This window comes from Lissotriton vulgaris, unplaced genomic scaffold (assembly GCF_964263255.1).
Source record: "Lissotriton vulgaris unplaced genomic scaffold, aLisVul1.2 SCAFFOLD_863, whole genome shotgun sequence".
In the NCBI taxonomy this organism is placed as follows: Eukaryota; Metazoa; Chordata; class Amphibia; order Caudata; family Salamandridae; genus Lissotriton; species Lissotriton vulgaris.
This window is the reverse complement of record NW_028253842.1, coordinates 120,157-143,445: the sequence shown is the minus strand read 5'-3', so window position 1 is coordinate 143,445 and position 23,289 is coordinate 120,157. Positions and strand designations below refer to the sequence as shown.

Sequence of the window (23,289 nt, the reverse complement as noted above, 5' to 3'; positions counted from 1 at the left end):
TGCTCACAAAGTCATGTCCAGAAAACTTGTTAGGTATCAAGACTCTGAAAGCTCTAGGAGCTGTTATTTGCTGTTCTCCGGAAGGAGTACGGTTGTTTCTACGTGACTTTAAAGGTCACTATGTGTTGAGAGATATTGATTCCCGATTACAGAATGTACCTGCACATTTATGGGCGCAAGGCCCCACTGATGTAGGTTGTATGCACATTACACCGTATCGAGTCACACTCAAACCAGGTGTTGTTTCACCACGAATTCGACAATACAAGTTACCCCCGATGCTGTAGTGGCTTTGCTGAAAATCATTGAAGAGCTCATTACACAAGGAGTGGTTGTAGAAACCAACTCGAATTTATGTAATTCTCCTATCATTCCAATTCTTAAACGTACAGATCCCAATGCACCACCAGTTTACCGATTAGTTATTGACTTGCGCGAATTGAATAAATGTATTGTACCGCAGTACCCTGTGGTCCCAGATATCTCATCTCTATTGACAGCCATTGATTCTGAAGCAACGTTCTTCACCGTTATTGATCTTAAGAACGCCTTCTTTAGTGTCCCAATTGATCCGGAAAGCCAATACCTTTTCGGATTCTGTTTAAGTGGACGAAGCTTCAAATTTGCACGCGCACCTCAAGGATTCACAGAAAGCCCCAGCATCTATAGCCAAGCACTGAAAAGACAACTCGACAGTATACACATGCCTGAAAACACTGCCCTACTCCAGTATGTTGATGATCTGCTGATCACCGCCCGAAGCGAACCTGAATGTGAACTAGCGTCACTGACGGTTTTACATTTCCTGGCTGACAAGGGGCACAAGGTATCCCCTTCGAAGCTGCAATTCTGTGTTCAGCAAGTTGTTTACTTAGGTCACTTGCTGTCCAAATGGGGGAGGCAGCTAACGCCCGATCGCATCCAGTTAATTACAGGTATGCTACCACCCAAGACACAAAAGGAGGTGCAGGCTTTTATAGGCCTCACTTCTTACTGCAGACAATGGATCCCTCAGTATGCATTTCTAGCAAAGCCACTCATTCAGTTAACAACTCAGGAGGCAGCGTCTTCGACTGTCCTCCCTTGGACTCAGGAACATACACAAGCTTTTGACGACTTAAAGAAAGCCTTATGTCAAGCACCAGTTTTAGCGACACCATGTTACAGTAAGCCTTTTACACTTTTCGTCACAGAACGTGAAGGTACTGCATTGTCGGTACTCACGCAGGATCAAGCAGGTTCACACAAACCGTGTGCTTACTTTTCTAGTACATTGGATCCAGTAGCCCAGGCTCTGCCTGCGTGCTTGAAATCAGTTGCAGCAACAGCTCTAGCAATCAGACAAAGTGATTCAATAGTGTTAGGACATCCATTGACAGTACAAGTTCCACACTCCGTGGAAGTTCTTTTAAATCGAACACAGACTCAACACTTGACTATAGCAAGATTGACAGGTTATGAATTGACATTATTTCAGCCGCACATAGAAATTAGACGTTGTAATACATTTGCCATTAACTGAAACAGACCCATTGGCACATGATTGCATTGAAGTTATTACTATCACGACGAAACCCAGACAAGACTTGACAGACACTCCATTACCAGATCCAGACCTGACACTTTATGTGGATGGTTCATGCATGAGAACAAGTACAGGAGAATTAGTGGCCGCCTACGCAGTCACAACAGAAACTGAAGTCATAGAAACAAATTGTATTGACACCCTTTCAGCACAAGCAGCAGAGCTCATCGCTCTGACACAAGCCTGTATTCAAGCCAAGAACAAGAGAGTTAACATATACACAGATTCCCGTTATGCATTCGGAGTTGTTCACGACTTCGGTGTTCTCTGGCGAGAGAGAGGTTTTTTGACTTCTCACGGTGCCAAAATTCAACACGGTCCCCTCATTCAAACTCTATTAGATGCAATACATCTGCCTACAGCGATATCCATCATGAAGTGTAAAGCACATACAAAAGTTACAGATACTATTTCCCAGGGTAATGACCTGGCAGATCGAACCGCAAAACATACAGCTCAGAACCAGATTCACACCACTGACCTGACAAAGACAATAGTCGCGACATCGACACATTGCATGACAGTTAAGGATCCCACCCTAGATGTAATTGACATACAGACACATGCTACACCAGATGAAATTAAGAAATGGACTGAACTAGGAGGGACCCAGACAGATCAAGGATGGATGACGAAGGGAAAATCCACATGGTTTCTCCCCGACTCTATGGTTCAAGTTATCATTAATACCGTACACAGTCCAGCACATTTAGGAGAAAAAGCCATGTTAGACAGTATTCAACATCTCTGGTTCAATAAACACTTACGAGCAGCAGCCAAACAGAAAGTGCGTACTTGCATGATTTGTTGTCAGTTCAACCCAGGTAAAGGCGTTCCCGTAGAGCAAGGTGGTTTTCATCCTCCCGATCACCCTTTTGAAGTCCTCCAGATGGATTATATTCAGATGGAACGTTGTCGAGGTTTTAAATATGTCCTCGTAGTTGTTTGTGCACTTTCCCGTTGGACAGAAGCATATCCAGTCCCAGATTACACTGCTCCGACCACTGCCAAGCAGCTGGTTCGTGAATTCTTCCCTCGATATGGTTTGCCCCGTGTTGTGTACTCAGACAACGGTCAGCCATTCTCATCCGAGCTTATGAAGCAGGTATCACTCCTGCTAGGCTACCAGTGGAAGTTCCACTGTGTCCGACATCCTGAAGCAGCAGGTCTTGTAGAGAGACACAATCAGACCCTGAAAACTCGTCTAGCAAAAATCTGTAAGGAGAAGGGTGTCGACTGGATCGTAGCTTTGCCAGTCGCCCTTTTTTATATGAGAATGGTTCCACATTCCAGAACAGGGCTATCCCCGTATGAGGTGGTCTTTGGTAGACCACCGAATATGTGGGGGACGCCTTTGCCAAGAAAGATCACTGATGTCGATTGTAATATGTTGACAGATTACCTTGCCTCCTTGATGTCTGCACTACAATCATGTCGTTCACAGGTCGCTGCAGCCTTTCCCGACAACACCGAGGTGAAACCGCACGACGTGGTTCCAGGTGATATCGTCCTTGTAAGAAATTTCGACAGGAAAAGTCCGCTGGAGCCCAGGTGGCAGGCGCCGAAGTTGGTTCTTCTCACGACGAGGACTGCAATCAAGGTCGAGGGCCGAAAATGGTGGTTGCACTCAAGTCACGTGAAGAAATTTTGTGCATTGCCAGAGACTGACTCACCCTCCCCCTCTAAGGACTGTCCAGATTCTAGTGACTCTAAACTTCCCCTGATAGAGAAAACTCCACAGCAGGAGTATAAAGAAAAATTGAGGTCTAGCAAGTCAGACAGTTTAATTGTTTAAGTCCTCCCCTAGGTGAATCGGTTAGACGTGTTTTCTGACATGTATCCCCTAGACCCCAACAGAGAGAGAGATAGACAGAAACAGCTCAAGAAACGTGAATATTGCAAATCTCTTCGCAGCCACTGTATTGTGACTTTATTGATCATGTTTTTTCTGAGCCTTATGATTATTGCTGCAAGTGTGCTTCTCCACATATACTATCCTATATTCAAGCGTGAACTTTCTTCCTTCAACGTCACTGCCGAGCATTCTTTCAGTGAACTGCCCCCGCACGAGTTATCTTACAGACTTGCGCTGCGCAACAATACATTCATTAGTATGTTACATCATTCCCATCAGACCAGCAATGCTACTAATTGTTGGATATGTGGCCGACTCCCTCCCTATCAGAAATACAAAGGAGTTCTGCCTCTTTTTCCGTATCCGTTCACACATAATGGGTCCTGTGGAGCATGGTTTAGTTTGATTAACTCTTTGAATTCAGACTCCGTAGTCTACCAGGGTAACTGGGTATGGGGAAACCTGAACGTCGTTCTGCATAAAGTCTGTTTCCCTGACAAGGAGGGTCTCCCCAAAAGGACAGGAACTGATCTAGAAAATGAAATATATGGATTAGGTAACTTTACACTTAACCTCATGATTCTCAGTGTTGAATCCGAAACAGAACCAGTCTTGCCCGCCATGTCCGTACTTCCAGTCAAAGGTGAATTATGTGTCAGAAAAAATGGTTCAGTACACCTGGGTCATAGTAGATGTACTACTGTGATCGAATTCAGTGATAAGGGCAAGTCTACCTTCAAAGCTTCACGTCATTCCTACTTCATTTGTGGTAATACCGCCTATATACGCTTACCTCTAGATTGGGATGGCACCTGTTACATCGCATTCCTTCTGCCACCTGTTTTCCTAGCCCCTCCTGATTATCATAGAAATACTCATCTAGTACACAATAGACCACAGAGAGATCTCCCGATTGTCGACTATACTGAAACGGCATGGGAGCAATACACAGATTTCAATAAAGGTTTCTTTCCCTACTTAGGTGCTGTCTTTAATAGTAAACTGATACGAAAATTAACTAGAACTCTTGAAGCTGTAGTGAATGAAACTACTTCCGCCCTGGGCAACTTAACAGAGGAGCAGTCTGCTATGCGGATTGTTGTTCTTCAAAATCGTCTCGTCCTTGACGTCATCCTGGCCGATAGGGGCGGAGCCTGTAAGGTCATCGGGTCGAGCTGTTGTGTTTTCATTCCAGAAAACGCGCCATCAGTATATAGAGCCATAACTCGCCTTCATAAAATTGCAAGTCTGATACACCAGAATCCAGGCACCTGGACTTGGTCCGGTTGGTTCTGGACAACGTTGTCAGCCTGGGGATGGAAAATCCTATCCTTCCTAGGTATTGGCCTTCTCATAGTATTCAGTTGTTGCCTATGTCTGCAATGTGGGCCAGCGATTTGCGGCTTGTGCGCCACATCATGTATTCCTCACTCAAGTCCTCATTCAAAACGCCGTAAGAAGAAAGAAGAGCAAATGATGTTACATGAACAGATTGATAGATTAATGAGGATTGATATATCATGAAGGGTCCGTAGGGGACAAGGATGGAATGAGGTAATATGAATTTTATGGTCAATTGTGTCCCCAATCGTAGACCCCAACGGCTCCATGTACCTGCTTCTAGTACATGTAAGTTCCCTCCACAACCAGCTATGAAGACGCAAATACATTTGCGTCCAACGTTAACATGTCCTCTTTCAGATCCACCATGAATGGGTCCGATATTCAGTTCCTAAGTGTGCCTTGCCAACGTCTTTACATGGTGCACTTTCACGTTTTTCTGGCCCTGGCGAGTTGGGCCTTGTTTTCTGCCATTCAAGCTTTCTCCTGCCTTCTGCTTCTGGAAGCCGCAGCTTGGGCCTGCATCTGTATCCATGACCTTTCACTCACTCCCTGCGCGCCTAGCGGTGCCTGGCTCAGCCTGCCGGCCTGCCAAGACTGTATTCAGCCTTCAAGTTATCTGCTCCGCTCCTCGAAAAATACATTCCTGTCTAGTAGTTTAGGTAAACATCCTTCCCAGCTGCAGAGCAAAGGGCCCGGCCTTTCTGTCTCCATGCAAGTAATTCATAGCCTCCGTTACCATGGTAGGCCCATGGCCCCCTGCTTTACACGTAGACACGCAGTTGCATATACACGCATTAACAGTCAGTATAGAATAGCCTCTGCCCAAGAGACCTTTCCTTCCAGATAATACAGTTCCTCAAACACAAGATATTAGATATGATTTGGGATTAGGTTGTTCTGACACTCCAGACTTCTGTCTCCACATGTAGGGCTAAATGTCAAGTCCCCTTCACCCTCCAGTTCCACGTAAATCATACGTCATGCTGCTGCGCGCGCATCTCTGCCACATGTTCTTGCTGACTCAGCAGGATCCTTCTAGGGATCCACCCCACTTATGACACCTCTATGTGACGTTTCTAGCACACACCTCCGTGTACGCCCTAGTGCACGCCTCCTGTTACGTATTTCTGTTCTTATCTCGTTTCTCTCAGCTGTTACGCCTTCTGCATTCAATGTACTGTATGAAATGACTATATATACGATTTTTTGTTAATAAATCATTGTACATGTCCATTGCAATTCCCACCCTGAACCCTCGTGGCGATGGGTCATGCTACCATTGGTTCGAACCAATTCCTTTTTAAGGAATAAAACCCCACTTTAAACCTCAGATACCACGGATTCTGCCTCTTCATTTTGACTGAGTTATTCTTATTGAACTTTACCGCATAAATTCCGTATAGGTAATTAAAATTTACCACACCTTGAGAAAGCCTGGCGCAGAGACCCAACACCGGACAACATGACCAACCTCAAGCTCGCCACCCGAAAACACCACCAACTGATCCACGCCACCAAGAAAACCGCATTTAAGGAACGACTGGACAACAACGCACACAACAGCAAGGAACTCTTCAACATCGTTAAAGAGCTCTCTAACCCCAACGCCGGAAACAACGACATCACCCCTTCACAAGACCTCTGCAACTCCCTTGCCTCCTACTTCCACAACAAGATCGCGGACATACACAACAGCTTCAACACTCAACCGACGCACGCCACGACCACACCATCGCCCCCCACCACCACCCTCCGCGCTTGGACCCCGATCAGCACCGAAGACACCATCTGCACGATGAACTCCATCCACTCCGGATCTCCAACCGACCCCTGCCCTCACCACGTCTTCAACAAGGCCGACGCTGTCATCGCACCCCATCTGCGGGACATCATCAACACCTCCTTCAACACCGCTACCTTCCCGGAGAGCTGGAAGCATGCCGAACTCAGCGCTCTACTGAAGAAACCATCAGCGGACCCCCACCGAACTAAAAAACTACCGCCCCATCTCGCTCCTCCCGTTTCCAGCCAAAGTCATCGAAAAGACAGTCAACAAGCAGCTGGCCGCCTTCCTCGAGACGAACGGATCCCTTGACCTCTCGCAGTCTGGCTTCCGGTCCAACCACAGCACCGAGACCGCCCTCATCGCTGCCACCGATGACATCCGAGCCCTGCAACGGAGAAACAGCAGCCCTCATCCTCCTGGACCTCTCCGCGGCATTCAACACTGTCTGCCACCGCACCCTAGTGCAGCGCCTCAGCAACATCGGAATCCAGGAGAAGGCACTGGAGTGGATCATCTCCTTCCTCGCCGGAAGGACACAGAGTCCGACTCCCCCCGTTCAGATCAGAAGCCACCGAAGTCATCAGCGGCGTCCCGCAAGGATCATCACTCAGCCCCACCCTTTTCAACGTCTACATGAGACTTCTCGCCACCATCGCACGCCAACACAACCTCAATATCATCTCATACGCCGACGACACCCAGCTAATCCTCTCCCTCACCAGAGACCCCGACACCGTCAGAACCAGCCTCCACGAAGGAATGATAGAGGTCGCCGAGTGGATGAAGAACAGCCGCCTGAAACTGAACTCAGACAAGACGGAAGTCCTCATTCTGGGACCATCACCCTCCGCCTGGGACGACTCCTGGTGGCCCCCTGCCCTGGGCACCACCCCCAAGCCCACAGACCACGCACGCAACCTTGGATTCATCCTGGACTCCTCCCTCTCGATGACCAGACAAGTCAACGCCGTCTCCTCTTCATGCTTTCACACCCTCCGCATGCTCCGCAAGATCTTCTGATGGATCCCGACTGAAACCAGGAAGACGGTCACCCAAGCCCTCGTCACCAGCCGACTGGACTACGGAAACACCCTCTACGCCGGAACCACAGCCAAGCTACAGAAAAGACTTCAACGTATCCAGAACGCCTCCGCACGACTCATCCTGGACATCCCCCGACGCAACCACATCTCTGGCCACCTGAGGGACCTGCACTGGCTCCCCGTCAACAAGAGGATCACGTTCAGGCTCCTCACCCACGCACACAAGTCTCTCCACGACCTGGGCCCCAAGTACCTCAACGACCGCCTGACCTTCCACACACCCACCCGCCAGCTACGGTCTGCTAGCCTTGCCCTCGCCGCCGTACCACGCATCCGAAGAGCCACCGCCGGAGGCAGATCCTTCTCCTACCTGGCAGCCAAGACATGGAACACCCTCCCCATCCACCTCCGGCTGACCCAGGACCACCTCTCCTTCAAGAAGCAACTGAAGACCTGGCTGTTCGAGCAGTAGCGAACCCCTACCCCAAGTGCCTTGAGACCCTCCCGGGTGAGTAGCGCGCTATACAAGTGTCATGATTGATTGATTCCTACACAATCACGAAGCTACAAAAGATTAGACAACCCAGAACATAACACTCTCGACTCTCAGGAATCGCTGTAGCAAGACATACCCTTTAGATCACTCACACTTGTCCACAATAAGGATTGTCAGAGACACTGTATAGTTCAAAATGTTTATTTTAACTATCGTGCTCTATAATGCAGTATCCAAGCCACTACCAGCAGCAAAATGCATAAACCTAAAACAGTTAGCACTGTTACAATACCATCGACTATAAAGGGGGATGTCATCATATACAGACAGTGGAAAAAGGACTAGAAGGCCTAACCACCCTTCCATTGTTAAGTTGAAGTTTATTATATAAAGGAAGATCTATGGGCTTTGTCAGCATACCCCACACCTTAGAGCTTAGATGAAAGGGTTACATCATTGGAACAGCATAGCTCTTCTCAAAGGAAAGGTCTCTCTCCAAGTGTGTGTGAACAACATGCATCCCCGTAGTTTCAAAGCACGAGTATCCAGCAGGGCAGCTGGGTTTAGCATGTTTTGTCTAGGTGCTAGGTACTGACCAGAAAAAAACAACAAGAGGCATGTTTATCGACCTTGCACTTTTTTGCGACACTTCCTGTTGTGCATCCCGCAATAGGCTACTAGTAGAACTCATATGGGAAACTGGCAGATGGCGGATTGCACTCACCAGACGTTGCCATCCATTGCAGGAAGGTGGCCTTCGGGTACCTAACTGTAATCTCTACTATGCAGCAAATCAATTACAGTGGCCAGTATGTTGGTCGGGATCGGCCCCTCTGCCATGGCGAGAGGGTATTAAATTCTCACTGGCAGGATCACCCATCTACACCTGGCTGTCTTCTCCAAGGATGAGGGTGGCCCACGTGCTGAGCCGATGTTGACAGCGCGGCACAGCTGGCACAAAGATATCCACAGGAAGGCAACCCAGCATCTTGTATTCGCTACTACTCCTCATTTGGCATACAGTGGCGCTCCGAGAAATGCAACACCATCACGAAACGTAGAGCTGGTGGGATGCTAGTGTGGTACATAGAGGGGACCTGTTGAGGAGGGAATGTCAGTGTCATTCCAGGCTACGTGCTTGTGGTGGTTTAATTCTTTGCCTACAACACCAAGTACCCAAAAGTTGCTTTTCATGGTGGTAGAGCCACAGACAGAGCTGCTAGACGCGGCAGTCGTATTGGGGCATGCAGACTTATATCTTTAATATTTACCATTCTGATGAAACATCATTGTAAACTGGTTACTAAGGTGCATGAGAGCAGGATGCAGGGCATACGCCTTGACTGACAAGCAATAGGAACATGCCCTATAACATATCAGGGGGGTTATTGCGCAACCTGCACTTTCAGATAATGCAATTTAATTATCTACACCAGAGGTATCTCACACCCGACACATAGTGCATATGTACCCCACTGCCCTGTCACTTTACCCCAGGTTAGAGACGCAGGCTTCTTCCACATGGTAAGGACGTGCTCTGCGATTGAGCGGACTTGGGAGAATGTGGTGGTGGTCATGTCCGCGCTGGTTGGTGGGGTGGGTGTGGCCACACAGGAGTCCTGTTTACTAGGTATTCACCCACATACTAAGCGGAATGAATACATGCACAGATTTATAGACCTGGCATTTACACTGTTTAAGCAGCAAATAGAAGTGTTGTTTATATCGCAGATGGCCCCAGAGGTGAAATGCTGGCTCTATTTGTTATTAAAAAGGGCACGAACAGAGGCAGATGTTTCAGCTGAGGCCCGCGGGCGAGGCGCAAACGTGACTGAGGCATGATATGGGAAGTATACAACAGCAATCTTGAGACGCGGGACGACCTGTGCCCCATTCTTACCCTTGATAGCTAGCCCCCTCCTCCCCTTGGGGAGGAACCACACAGGACAGCAGATCGGGGCCCTGTCTTTGACCCAGACAAGTAGGCCATGGGCTCCTAAATCACACGAAGATAAGGGGTTATTCCTTATACGTACTCAGGCGGCAAGGCGTGATCAGAGGTGTGACCTTTTATACCCCTTAATAGTTTACCATTCCATGTGGGGTCAGCACATTCACATCCAGAGGGGGGTGGCCCGTTCCTTGCATGGCCACTATACTTGGGTACGGCCCGGTAGGAGGTGGATCTGGATTATATCTACCCCACATCTTGGTCTTCCTGAGTAGGGAATGAGTTACAGCACTTTCTGTAATTGGTGCTTCAACTGTTCGGGGACGACTGTACATTTAATTTATGCTGGACTATTTTCATCGTAATGAATATTGAATTTCGGTTGGGCCCTGGGTTGTTTGCTGGCATGGTTACGAGTCTCATTTTTTAAAATTTAATTAAGATATGTTAAAAAAAATTAAGAGCCTGTTAGGTTTCTTTAAACCAAAAGCCTAGACTTGAAAAACTAAAGAAATACTATGTTTCCTGTTTCGTTACTAGATAGTGTGGATGGGAGCAGGAACGGACTACATTTTAATCAGACTCTGCAGCACTTTTTTGGGGGTTAATGATCTGTTCCTTACAATGGACTACTGATTGTTAATATCGATGCAGTGAACATGTAATGCTTTGCATGCAACAATTCTAATCAAATGTAGCAAATTAACAGAAAGATTTATTTATGGACCACACTTGTTTTGGAATAAAAAGGATTAAATTAATAAATTTATTTTTAGAGATACTCATGACTCAAAGAAAGTTATATTATGTAACATTTGTTTGTCATAACTGAAGTTTACAAGTGCCTTCCACACTACTTTTGCAATTTAAAAAACAAAATTTTCATAAGCAATTAGATTGACTAAGTTTGGACATATTGCTGCCTCGGTTGTTTAGCTGACTTCCACAATCCGAGTTTTAGAAATGTTTAGATTACTTTTTTTTCAAATGTAATATTTTTCTCACATTTTTTGGAGGAATCCCAAACCAATATTTTTAAAATATTATATTTTCATTAGTACTGTCTACAAGTGCAAAATAATTGAACAATTAACCAATAAACGGTGAATACAAGTAGCAACTTAATTATGCTATGACCAACTTCAAATTATAAACATAAACATTACTGTTGAAATAAACTAAAGTAACTGCTCTGTACCTATTCTGATCAGCACTATAAAATAAGAGAAAAAACGCATATCAAAGATGCAGTACAGATCAAGTGATGCAGTCCCTGGTCAGTGAAAGTGTGCCCTCAGCATACCGCTTTCACCACGGCAAAGGGCAAATTTGCCAGCAATAGGATACAGTTATCTACAAGACTGGCCTATCCCACACAATCTAAATTGTTAACTAGTTCATTATATAATAACACCACTGATACGCGACAGAGGTTAACATGTTCCTGTTTTAATATTTGTCAAGGTCTTTTGATTAAATGTAGTCTTAGGTTCTCCAGCTGTCTCTCGGCTTGCGAGTTTTGAGTCGGTAATGCAGCCACAACCTTTTATTATATGTAGTTCAAACCCAAACATACTATTAAAATAACATTAATTTTAATAATATGCTGGTGTGCAACACAATTCTTTAGCATGATATTTATTATTTTTGCAATTGCTTAAATCATGATGCGATAGGCAAACACAATATGTAATACCCATATTGCCACACCAGAGAAGTTTGATTTACTTAAACTCTCATTATGTGACCATAAAAGAAATTTCTAAAAGTTCTCAATTGAGAACAAGATACATTGTGTGAGGTGATCCATCAAAGTTTGTACATTTATCAGTAGAACGCAACATTACTTGTATGTGTGACTTCTTTGTTCACTCTCACCTCTAGGGACTCACCCTTGAAACAAAATTAAAAGATTAACAGGTCCAAGCAACAGGGGCTAGAGACATCAAAGACTGTGCTGTTTCATGTAACTAGTACATTTCCTTAGGAGACCTTGATCTGTTTTCTTAAAAAACAAGACATGTAGGGCAGTCATGCAGACAGGATTCACACATCAACCGCGGTCATCACTACAGCAGTGCAATGTCCAATCTTAGTAATTGTCTTTACATGGAGAGTTGGAAGTCTATACCATCATTACAGAATAATCAAATGTGAACACATTTAGAATATACAAAGGAAAGAAGACCTGGTACAGGATCAAAGCATAACAAGAAAAGATGCATTGAAATATGAATATGACATTACCTATATGCATCTCGTCGCCCCTCTCTGGCACTGTTGTGGCTGTAGCTTGTGCATAATTTACTGAAGGAGATAAGTTTTAAATCCAGCTCATTCTCAAGTTGTCGGGCTTGCTTCCGAAGATCTAGGGCAAGGAGCAAAGAAAACATGTATTTCATGTTTTTTAAATGAAGCCAAATGTAATGTATTTGTATTTTGAATGTATTAAAAATGCATAGTCAGCCTTTCTAATAGCGGTGCTTGCTGTACTTAGTAAACAGCGCATCGCAGCTAACAGTATATGAACAGCTTCAGCAGATAAATATCTGCAGAACAGTGATATGTAATGATTTGCACAGTTATTCCTAGAAAGGCAAGATTTGAATATAAATAGTACATTCAGACACAAACAGAATATATATAGTTATATCAACAAATGCTCTTTTCAGGGTGTTGGAAGAGTTGTTTTAATTGCTTGATCTTTCTAAGGCAAGCTGGTGGAATTCTAGTTTGTAATTTGCAAACATGACAGTTCAAAACAGTGTGCAAATTAGCTGCACACTCAGTTTGGCGTCTTGGAGATTACCTATAAAACCAAAACGTAGGTCTGTTGGTAGCAATATGTGCGACACTTTTCAGCATTCTAAAGTCAGTACAAAACAGAGCATTTATGTAGCCTAATTCGTTTGGAATGGGTATTAAATATGATAAGATTTACCTAATACAGATACGTCGACCAAACAAGCTTTTCAGACAATAAAACAAACTAAAACAATGTAAGTGCACAGCACGAAATCATAAGAGAATGGTAAACTATATTTAAGTGAATACGGTACAACAGTGCAATCTAGTCGCGACACACATCCATTTAGCCATATTATTTGTTAAACTGTGCTAGATTTATTGTTATAATTGATATATATTGTTATATGTTGCAGGCAGACAAACCAAACTCATTGTTCACACTAATACTCTTGAGATTTACTAAAACTACAAAATAACATGAGTAATTATACCGAGACATTTAAAGGGACGAAGGAGCAATCCAGCTGGTAGTATGACCTGCACTCGCCGCCCCCAGGGCTGAAGTAGCAACACACTTCCTTTATACATTTGGTTCCAAATTAAAAAAACTATATTTTTTATAAACTAATGATTAACTACACACAGAAGTTTTTTTTTATTTGTTTATTGACATTTTTCAAAAGCAGTACACATTCTACATTGCAGTGGATAATCTATATGATCAGGTGTAGAATCCAACATGAATGTGTAAACTTGTAAAAACAAAACAATCAGGAAGCAGTATACAAACCTAGAGTACCTGAATAGGAACATTTGGATAGTCCACATTGAGATCGCAACGTGGCATTATGCTTATTATCTTCCCACAGAGGACACGTAGCGGGCGGCATACAGGTGTCTAGTTGTTATACTTGCTCAAAGGAGCTCTTTGGGGAACTACTCATGTGTTTGTAGCTCAAGCGATTGTGACCCACGAGTGTCTGTACGGGCTGGGGAGGAAGTGCTATCATCTTGGGAGTATTTTTAGCCAGTCTAGGAAGGGACCCCATTTATTTTTTGGTCTGGAGGCTGTAGGCATCAATTCCCAGAAGTTAGTTAATTGAGTATGACTGAAGGTGACATTCTGTATCCATACCTTAATCGTGGGGACTCTTCTGTCTCCCCAATGTATGTACACTCTATGTTTAGCTAACAAGAGTAACATGGCATGTAATTTGCGTGTCTCAGCTTTAGTGTCTTCCACATAACCCAATAATCCAATGATCGGCAGTGGTTCGCTAGGAGCCCCTATTATCTCTTGAATTTTGTTAAATAGGTCAGCCTCGAAGGCAGCAATACGTGGGCAATACCAGGACATATGCAGGAAGGTGGCAGGTACGAACCCACATCTCCAGCAACTCTCATCAGGTCTGATCCACATATGAATCAATTGAGAGGGGGGTCCTGTAAAATCTATGTAAATATTAAACATGTATCAACCTCAGTTTGTAATTTGGTGAGAGCATTTGGAGTTGACCACAACAGAAAGCCCATTTTTCATCCGTTATCTGGCCATCCAGGTCAGAGTTCCAACTGTGCTGCGCCCTGGGTCTAGTCAGTGGTCCTCCATCTTCCATGGAGCTGTATAGGCGTGATATTAGCCTACGGGTAAGGCGTTTGTTATCTGCTCAAGTGCTGGTAATTGAGTTGGGGGGGTTAGGGGGGTTGGGGAAGGTGGCGTGTAGTTGCCTACATGTTGCTCGGATCTTAAAATAGAGAAAAAACTCAGAGAAGCTCCTCGTGCCCTCAGCCGTAGGTCCCGGCGGGGTGCAAAGGTATTATAAGGATAGAGATCTGCAAAGGTCTCACATCCCATTGATTTCGTCAGCATTACATTCCCACTTTTTGTCATCGCAGGGATCAGTGACTTACGCGGGAGAGGGATAGAGGGGCGGGAGACTGATAGAGGGGCATATAGTATCTCCAAGCGAGCTCTGGTGCGCAGCATTGCCCAAGCCCACCAATTGTTTTCCACTGTGTCTAACCGTCCCTCGGTCTCCGGTATGTTTGATAAATAGCCTCTTGGAGGGGGACTGAGGCTGCAGTATCTTCTTCCACAGCTACATGGGGCAGAAATGGGGTGGGGTGAAGCCAATAATGTAAGAATTGAGCTTGTGCGCAGAACTCGTAGAGCAGTATACCCGGAGCCCCCAATCCTCCCTGCATGAGGAGGGAGTATGAGCAATTCCCAGGAGACACGTGCTTGCTTCTCCATCCAAACCATGGAGATTAATAAAGATCGGAGGGTTTGGAAAATGCTTGGGTGAGCAGTATCAGATTAACAAATAGATCTAGAAATTTAGGCAACACAACCATTTTAGCAATGGCTATTCCACCGGCGAGAGAATTCGGCAGTCTAGCCCATATTTTTAGTTTTCCTCCCAACCAAGAGACAGCGCAACCGTAATTTAAATTCCAAATTTCTTGTTCGCCCGACTAAGCCAGTTGCCCAGATATTTCACTGGACCGTCCGCCCATTTCAATGGGTGATCCAGGTCGAAAGGCTTAGTTGCCTCGGTAAGTGGAAATAGGGTAGACTTGGTCCAGTTAATGAATATTCTAGAGAGAACGCCAATTTTTGTAAGCTCCCTAATCATTGGACATAAGTTAACCACCAGGTCAGTGATATATATCATATCGTCCTCATACGAGATTAGGAGCCCTCTGGTGCTAAATACAAATCTACTTGCCACGTGATGCTGGCGAATCCTTGCCGCTATCTGCTCCATCGCAACAGCAAAGAAGAGAGGGGAAAGGGGGCATGACTGACGGGTTCTTCTGGATATGCAAAAGTGGTATGAAAGCATACCATTCATGCGCAGTCTGGCCAAAGGTGCCATGTATAGCAGTCTTATTTGTGCTATGAAATTCGGACTGATCCCAATCCTCCCCAGAATAGCAAAAGAGTATGGCCATTCCAGCGCATCAAACGCTTTAGTTGCATCTAGGAATGCCACGAGCGCCTTTGTTTTAGGATTAAAGTAATCTAGCACTGTGAAAAAGGTGAGGAGGCTATGAGTTGTGGATCTATCAGGAATTAACCCGGACTGGTAAGGTGTCACTATCAGAGTAGAGGTTGCAGTCTATTTGCAAGCAATTTTGCATACATCTTGGATCTATATCAAGGATAGTGGACTATAAGAATCTATCTCTTGGCTTGGTTTCCCGGGTTTTAGTAACGTTTGTACTATCCCCTCTCGCATTGATGGGGGAAGCATGCCAGTACTTTGAGCTTCCTCAAAGACTGCCAGGAGTGGAGGGACCAGCAGATCGGCATAGGCCTTATAGAATGCCTGGGGCCTTGTCCATGGGAAGACTGCTAATCACCTGCAGAATATCATTGGATGTGAAAGGTTCATCCAGATATTCTCTATGTGCCCTCCTAAGCCACAGCAACTCAAGGGAGTCAAGGAAAGGTTGAAGCTCCTCTGGCACTGTCAGATGGGTAGCGGTGTATAATTTGGTATTGAAGTTGGTAAATCAGTCCAAAACCTCCAGGGGGCCTTTGACTAATGTGAACCGTCTCCCATAACCGTAGAATTATAAGTGGTGATGTGTGGAGTCTTGAGCATATTCGTTAAGGTTTTGCCTGGCCTGTTCCCCTCCGCGTTGTGTCTAGCTTGAGTGTACTTGCCCATAAATTTCACCTCTCGTTGTGCCTCTGCCTCAAATTCTGTGATGAGCTCTTTAATAGATGGTAAAACGACAGTGACACAGTGGAAGACCCTTTGAAAAGTTTGGCTGGTCACGTTTCTGTTCCTTACTGTTATGTTTGAGCATTATACTAGTGCACCTATACACAGAAACAGTTAACAAGTGTAAAAGAACAAGTTACTTACCTTCGGTAACGATATATCTGTAAGAAACATTAGTTAGTGTTAGATTCCTTACCTTAGAATATCCCCAGGCGTCAGTCTGGATCCGGAAACTTTTGCGTAGCAGTACCCCTGCGCGTCGGTAGGCGTCGTCTGCAGGCGTCCCCTGCGGCTCCGCGTCCGTCGTCGGCGTCGTGCGCCGTGATGACGTCGCTGGAGTATATAGACGCCGCCTCCGCGCGCTGACGTCAGTTCTTTGTACACAGCTTTTCCGCGCCAGAAAACGCAGAGCCATGAGAGAACCAACACTGGTGCCATTTGAAACTAGGGCCCTGAAAGGGATGTCCTTAACCCTAGGTATCAGTTCGCAGAACGGGGAGGATGGGTGGGTTCGGTAAGGAATCTAACACTAAGTAAGTAAGTACTTACTTACTTACCTACTCTAACACTAACTAATGTTTCTTACAGATATATCGTTACCGAAGGTAAGTAACTTGTTCATCTGAAAGAAACACGTTAGTGTTAGATTCCTTACCTTAGAATAGATACCCCAGCAATACCAACCCCGGTGGTGGGTCTGCGAACCAATACATTCCTACACCAGAAAATCCTGGAGGACAGAACGGCCAAAGAAGCCATCCCTCCGGACTTGACTGTCCAGGCAGTAGTGCCTCGCAAAGGTATGCAGAGAGGCCCACGTAGCCGCCTGGCAAATGTCCTGCAAAGGGACTCCCCGGCCCAGGGCAGTAGTAGCAGCCGTGGCCCGAGTGGAATGGGCCCTCAGCCCAACAGGAGGCTCCTTCCGAGCCAAAGAGTAGCACGCTTTGATGCACAGAACGACCCACCGAGAGATGGTTCGTTTACACACCGCCCGTCCCTTCTTCGCACCCACGTAGCCAACAAACAGTTGGTCATCCACCCGGAACTGGCGTGTGCGATCCATATAAAATGAAAGCGCACGTTTTGGGTCCAGACGATGGAGCCGCTCTTCATCCTTTGAAGGATGCAGAGGCGGGAAGAAGGAGGGGAGGGTGATGGACTGCCCGATGTGAAAAGCAGAAACTACTTTGGGCAGGAAAGAAGGTCTAGTCCTTAGAACCACCTTGTCAGGATGAATGGACAGGAAAGGAGGTTGGACAGAAAGGGCCTGGAGCTCACTCACTCTCCTGGCAGAGGTGATGGCAACCAGGAAAGCCGTCTTCAAAGTCAGGAGACGAAGAGGACAAGAATGAAGGGGCTCAAAGGGAGCACACATCAGAAAGGTAAGAACCAGGTTCAAGTACCACTGAGGCATCACAAACTGAACAGGTGGATACATGTGTGTGATGCCCTTCAAGAATCTCGTTACAATCGGGGACTTGAACAAAGAAGGCTGATCAGGAAGCCTCAGAAAGGCTGAAAGGGCAGAAAGGTAGCCCTTGATAGTGCCCAGAGCAGAGCCCTGCTGGGCAAGAGAAAGAAGAAACAGAAGAACCTCGGAAAGAGGGGCAGAAAGAGGATCCACAGCCTTTGCTGTGCACCATGCCACAAATCTGTTCCACCGACAGGCGTATACCGACTTAGTGGAGGTACGCCTGGCTGCCAGAATTACGTCACAGACTTCAGGAGGCAAGTCAAATGGCCTCAACTGCCGCCGCTCAATCTCCAAGCATGGAGGTGGAGACTGGACAGGTTCGGGTGGAGGACCGTCCCCTGCTGCTGCGACAGAAGGTCCTCCTGAAGGGGCAGGCGGATCGGGGGACCGACTGACATGCTGTGAGGTAATATGAATTTTTGGTCAATTATGTCCCCTAACGTAGACCCCAACGGCTCCATTTACGTGCTTCAAGTACATGTATGTTCCCTCCACTTCCAGCTATGAAGACGCAAATACATTTGCGTCCAACGTTAACATGTCCTCTTTCAGATCCACCATGAATGGGTCGAATATTCAGTTCCTAAGTATGCCTTGCCACCGTCTTTACATGGTGCACTTTTCACGTTTTCCTGGCTCTGGCGAGTTAGGCCCTGATTTCTGCCATCGAGCTTTTTCTGCCTTCTGCCTCTGGAAGCTGCAGCCTGGACCTGCATCTGTATCCCTGACCTTTGTCTTACTCCCTGCGCGGCTAGCGGTGCCTGGCTCGGCCTGCTTGCCTGCCAAAACAGTATTCAGCCTTCAAGTTATCTGCTCCTCTCCTCGAAAATACATTCCTGTCTAGTAGTTTAGGTAAACATCCTTCCCATCTACAGAGCAAAGGGCCCGGCCTTTCTGTCTCCATGCAAGAAATTCATAGCTCCCGTTACCATGGTAGGCCCATGGCCCCCTTGCTTTACACGTAGACACGTAGTCGCATATGCACGCACTAGCAGTCAGTATAGAATAGCCTCTGCCCGAGAGACCTTTCCTTCTAGATAATACAGTTCCTCAAACACAAGATACCAGATATGATTTGGGTTTAGGTTGTTCTGACACGCCAGACTTCTGTCTCCCCGTATAGCGCAAATGTCAAGTCCCCTTCACCCTCTAGTTCCACGCCAATCACACGTCATGCTGCTGCGCGCGCATCTCTGCCACATATTTCTGCTGACTCTGCAGGATTCTTCTATGGATCCACCCACTTGTGACACTTTTCTATGACGTTTCTAGCACACACCTCCGTGTACACCCATGTGCACGCCTTCTGTTACGCACATGTGTTCTTATCTCGTTTCTCTCAGCTGTTACGCCTTCTGCATTCATCACCACTATATGCATTGACTATATATATGATATTCTGTTAATAAAGCATTGTACATGTCCATGTCCATGTCCATTCCCTTCCTGAACCCTTGTGGTGATGGAACATGATACCTGGTTCGAACCAATTCCTTTTTAAGGAATAAAACCCTTATAACCTCAGATGCCACGGACTCTGCCTCTCATTTTTGACTGAGTTATTCTTATTGAACTTTACCGCATAGAAATTAAGTATAGGTAATTTTATTTACCACAGCTGAGTAGCTCGGGATACCAGTACCTTCGAGCCCAGTCCGGAGCCACAAGGATAACTTGGGCCCGGTCGCGCCTGATCTTCTTCAGCACTCTGGGCAGAAGTGGTATAGGCGGAAAGGCGTATAACAGACCGCAACTCCACTCGCGCCGAAAGGCGTCGCCGTGCGAGTGCCGTCTTGGAAACTCCAACGCGCAGAACTGATGACCTTGCGCGTTCTCTTCTGTGGCGAATAGATCTAACCAAGGCTCTCCCCATTGCAGAAAGATGCCTTGCGCCACGTCCGAGTTCAGACGCCATTCGTGATCCATCGAGCACCGACGGCTGAGTTCGTCCGCCCTGGCGTTCAGAGAGCCTGCCAGGTGTTGAACCGTCAAAGTCACGCCCTGACGTTCCAGCCACTGCCAGAGGCGCAGAGCCTCCTGGCAAAGGGTCCACGACCCCACTCCGCCCTGTTTGTTGCAGTACCACATGGCGGTGGTGTTGTCGGTGAACACCTGCACTACACTCCCGTTGACAAAGGGGAGGAATGCCTTCAGTGCTAGACGAATCGCCCGCAGCTCCAAAAGGTTGATATGGAGCCGGGACTCCGCCGGAGACCAGATGCCTCTGATCTCTGCCTCTCCCAAGTGGCCCCCCCAGCCCTGGAGGGACGCGTCCGTCATGACAACGTGCTCCGGTTGGGGAAGGGAGAGGGATCTGCCTCTGACCCAATCGCGGTCCGTAAGCCACCACTGCAGTTGTCTCGCAGTGCCCTCCGAGATCAAGACGTGGTCGGACAAGTTGCCCTGATGCTGGGCCCACTGAAACTTCAGGTCCCACTGCAGAGCCCGCATCCGCCACCGGGCGTGATGCACCAGAAGGATGCAGGAAGCCATCAGTCCCAGCAGCCGCAGCGTCAACCTGACCGAAACCCGGGATAGCGGCTGAAAGATGGGAATCAAAGCCTGTATATCCCGGACCCGCCGTTCCGGAGGATAAACCCGAAACTGCGCCGAGTCCAGAACCGCTCCGATGAAAAGGAGCTTTTGAGAGGGACACAGGTGTGATTTCGGCACATTGATGGAGAACCCCAGGTCGTGCAAGAGGTCTGCCGTCATCTGAAGGTGGTGGACGACTGTCTGGGGCGAGCCCGCCTTCAACAACCAGTCGTCTAGGTAGGGGAAGACTGAAACCCCTAACCTGCGCAGATGGGCTGCGACCACCGCCATCACCTTTGTGAACACCCGTGGGGCGCTGGTAAGGCCGAAGGGGAGCACGATAAACTGAAAGTGCTCCTGGCCTACCGTGAACCGCAGGTAACGCCGGTGGGCCGGCAGGACGGGGATGTGAAAATACGCATCCTGCAAGTCCAACGCTACCATCCAGTCTTGTGGGTCTAGAGCAGCCAAGACCTGAGCTAACGTCAACATCTTGAACTTCTCCTTCCGGAGGAAGCCGCTGACGTTCCTTAGATCCAAGATAGGACGTAGGCCCCCCTTGTCCTTCTTGGGTACCAGAAAGTAGTGGGAATAGCAACCACGCCCTACTTCTGGCCCAGGAACGCGCTCGATGGCCCCCTTGGCCAAGAGGGCCGTAACTTCCTCCTGCAGAAGTGTCAAGTGGTCCCCCGACACACGGTGGTTCTGCGGTGGCATGGCTGGAGGAGCAGTCTCGAAGGGGAGGGAGTAGCCCCTTCGGACGAGTTGCAGCACCCACCTGTCCAATGTAATTGTGCGCCAGTGAGCGTGGTAATGGCGAACCCTGCCACCCACTGGCGTCACATGGGGCCGAAAGCACGGACTAGGAGGATTTGGAGGCAGATGCTGTGGGGGGAGGTGTGGCCTGACCCCGCCGTTGACCCCGACCGCCTCCACGGCGGTTTCCACGGCCGCCACCGCGTTGAAAAGATTGTTGTGGTGCGTGTCTGGCAGCACGTGTGGGGACGCCCCTTCCTTGGCCACGAAAGGGGCGAAACGAACCCGTTTGCTGGCGCTGGGTCGAAAGACCCAAGGACTTGGCCGTGACCCTGGAGTCCTTGAAGCGTTCCAGCGCGTGGTCCGCCTTGTCACCAAAGAGGCGACAGCCATCGAACGGCATGTCCATCAAGGCATTTTGGACGTCTGCCGAAAAGTTGGCGGATCTCAGCCAGGCGTGGCGACGAATCGCCACCGTCGTTGACATAGCTCTGCCCAGCGAGTCGGTCGTATCAAGACCACACCGTATGGAATATTTAGCTGCGTCTCGGCCCTCAGCCACAGCCTTGCCGAGCTTCGCCCGCACCTCCATGGGGCATTCTGGCAGCACTTCCGCGACCGTGTCCCACACAGAGTGGGTGTAGCGGCCCAAGAGGCATGCGGTGTTGCAAGACCGCAGTCCCAGACTCAGGGACGAGAAGACCTTCTTACCATACTGGTCATACCTCTTGGATTCCCGATTGGGCGGGGCCGACGGGAATGCGGTCTGGGAGGTAGAGGCCTGGATCACCAGACTCTCGGGGGTGGGATGGGCGGACAGAAATTTGGGGTCATCCGGACAAGGACGGTGGCGCCTGGCCACGTTCCGATCAACAGGCGAACCTGAAGCGGGCCTGGACCACGTGCCCAACAGAACGTCTGACAAGGCTTCGTTAAACAGCAGCAGTGGCTCCTGTGGGCATGACTGCGGTTTGAAGACCTCAGTGAGGATGTTAGGTCTCACGGCCGCGACGGGGAGCTCAACGTGTAAGGCCTTGGCAGCCCTCATCAGCACCACTGAATATGCAGCACCCTCCACCGACTCCACGGAAGGAGGAGAGACAAAACCAGGGTTAGGAGAGTCGTCCAGACCACTGGCATCCCCCAAATCACCTGTCCAGTCCGGGTCATACTGGTACTCACGTGACAGAGGGTCCTCAGACCCCTCCCAACCTTCCCCGTACTCTTCATCATCTCCATACTCGGAGTCAACGATGTAGACCGGCTCCTCGGGGTTCACAGGCCCCATCGGCGTCGATCGACGCCGGTCCGACTCCGCGTCCGGATTCGGGGAAGGAATGGGGACGGCGCCGCCCGGAGCCGGCACAGGAGAACCGGCGCTGCGCGGGGGCGGCGTCGGGGGTAACCCAGATGGAATCGGCGCCGAACCAGCCGGTAGGCCAGCCGGCGTCGACCCCGAAGGCCCTTGCGGCGCCGGGGTCGGAGCCGTCGGCGGCACCGGGGCCGAAGCACCCGATGGCGTCGAGCCAGGGACACCCGACCCGTCAGGGCCCTCGGACGGTAGCACTGGGCCCGAAGGCGCCGTAGGTCCCGTCGGAGAACTGAGCGCCCTCATGGCCATGAGGAACGCCTCAATCTCCTCAGGCGTCGCACCGTGCCCAGGGACCGGAGGGTATGGGGCAGGCCGCGCCGGAGCCTCTCGCGGAGCCGCGGAGTTGGGTTCACCCGAACCCCCGGCCGTGTCGCGCGGGAGTCGGGGGTACGATGACGACGCCCCGACTTCTTGTGTTTCTTACCTGATGAGCCCGACGAATGGTGACGACTTCCGGAGCGCTCGGCGCGGCTCCGCGACCGCTCCCTCGAATGCTCCCTGGACCTCCGGCCGGACCAAGACCGCTCCCGACGCGGGGCCGACACCCGGAGCTCAAGCAGCTTGCGGGACCGCTCCCGTCTAGCCCTGTTAGTGAGAGCCCGGCAGTCGA

The 23,289-nt window shown here is 48.4% G+C and overlaps 1 protein-coding gene across 1 annotated transcript in view; it reads right to left on the bottom strand.

The window, feature by feature from the left end:
* Positions 1 to 23,289, bottom strand: part of GOSR1 (golgi SNAP receptor complex member 1) — a 591,443-nt gene that overhangs the window by 509,832 nt on the left and 58,322 nt on the right. The window contains exon 2 of the mRNA XM_086951506.1: positions 12,308 to 12,428. Within this exon, the coding sequence (XP_086807632.1) occupies positions 12,308 to 12,428 (121 nt within the window). The remainder of the gene's footprint in view (positions 1 to 12,307; positions 12,429 to 23,289) is intronic.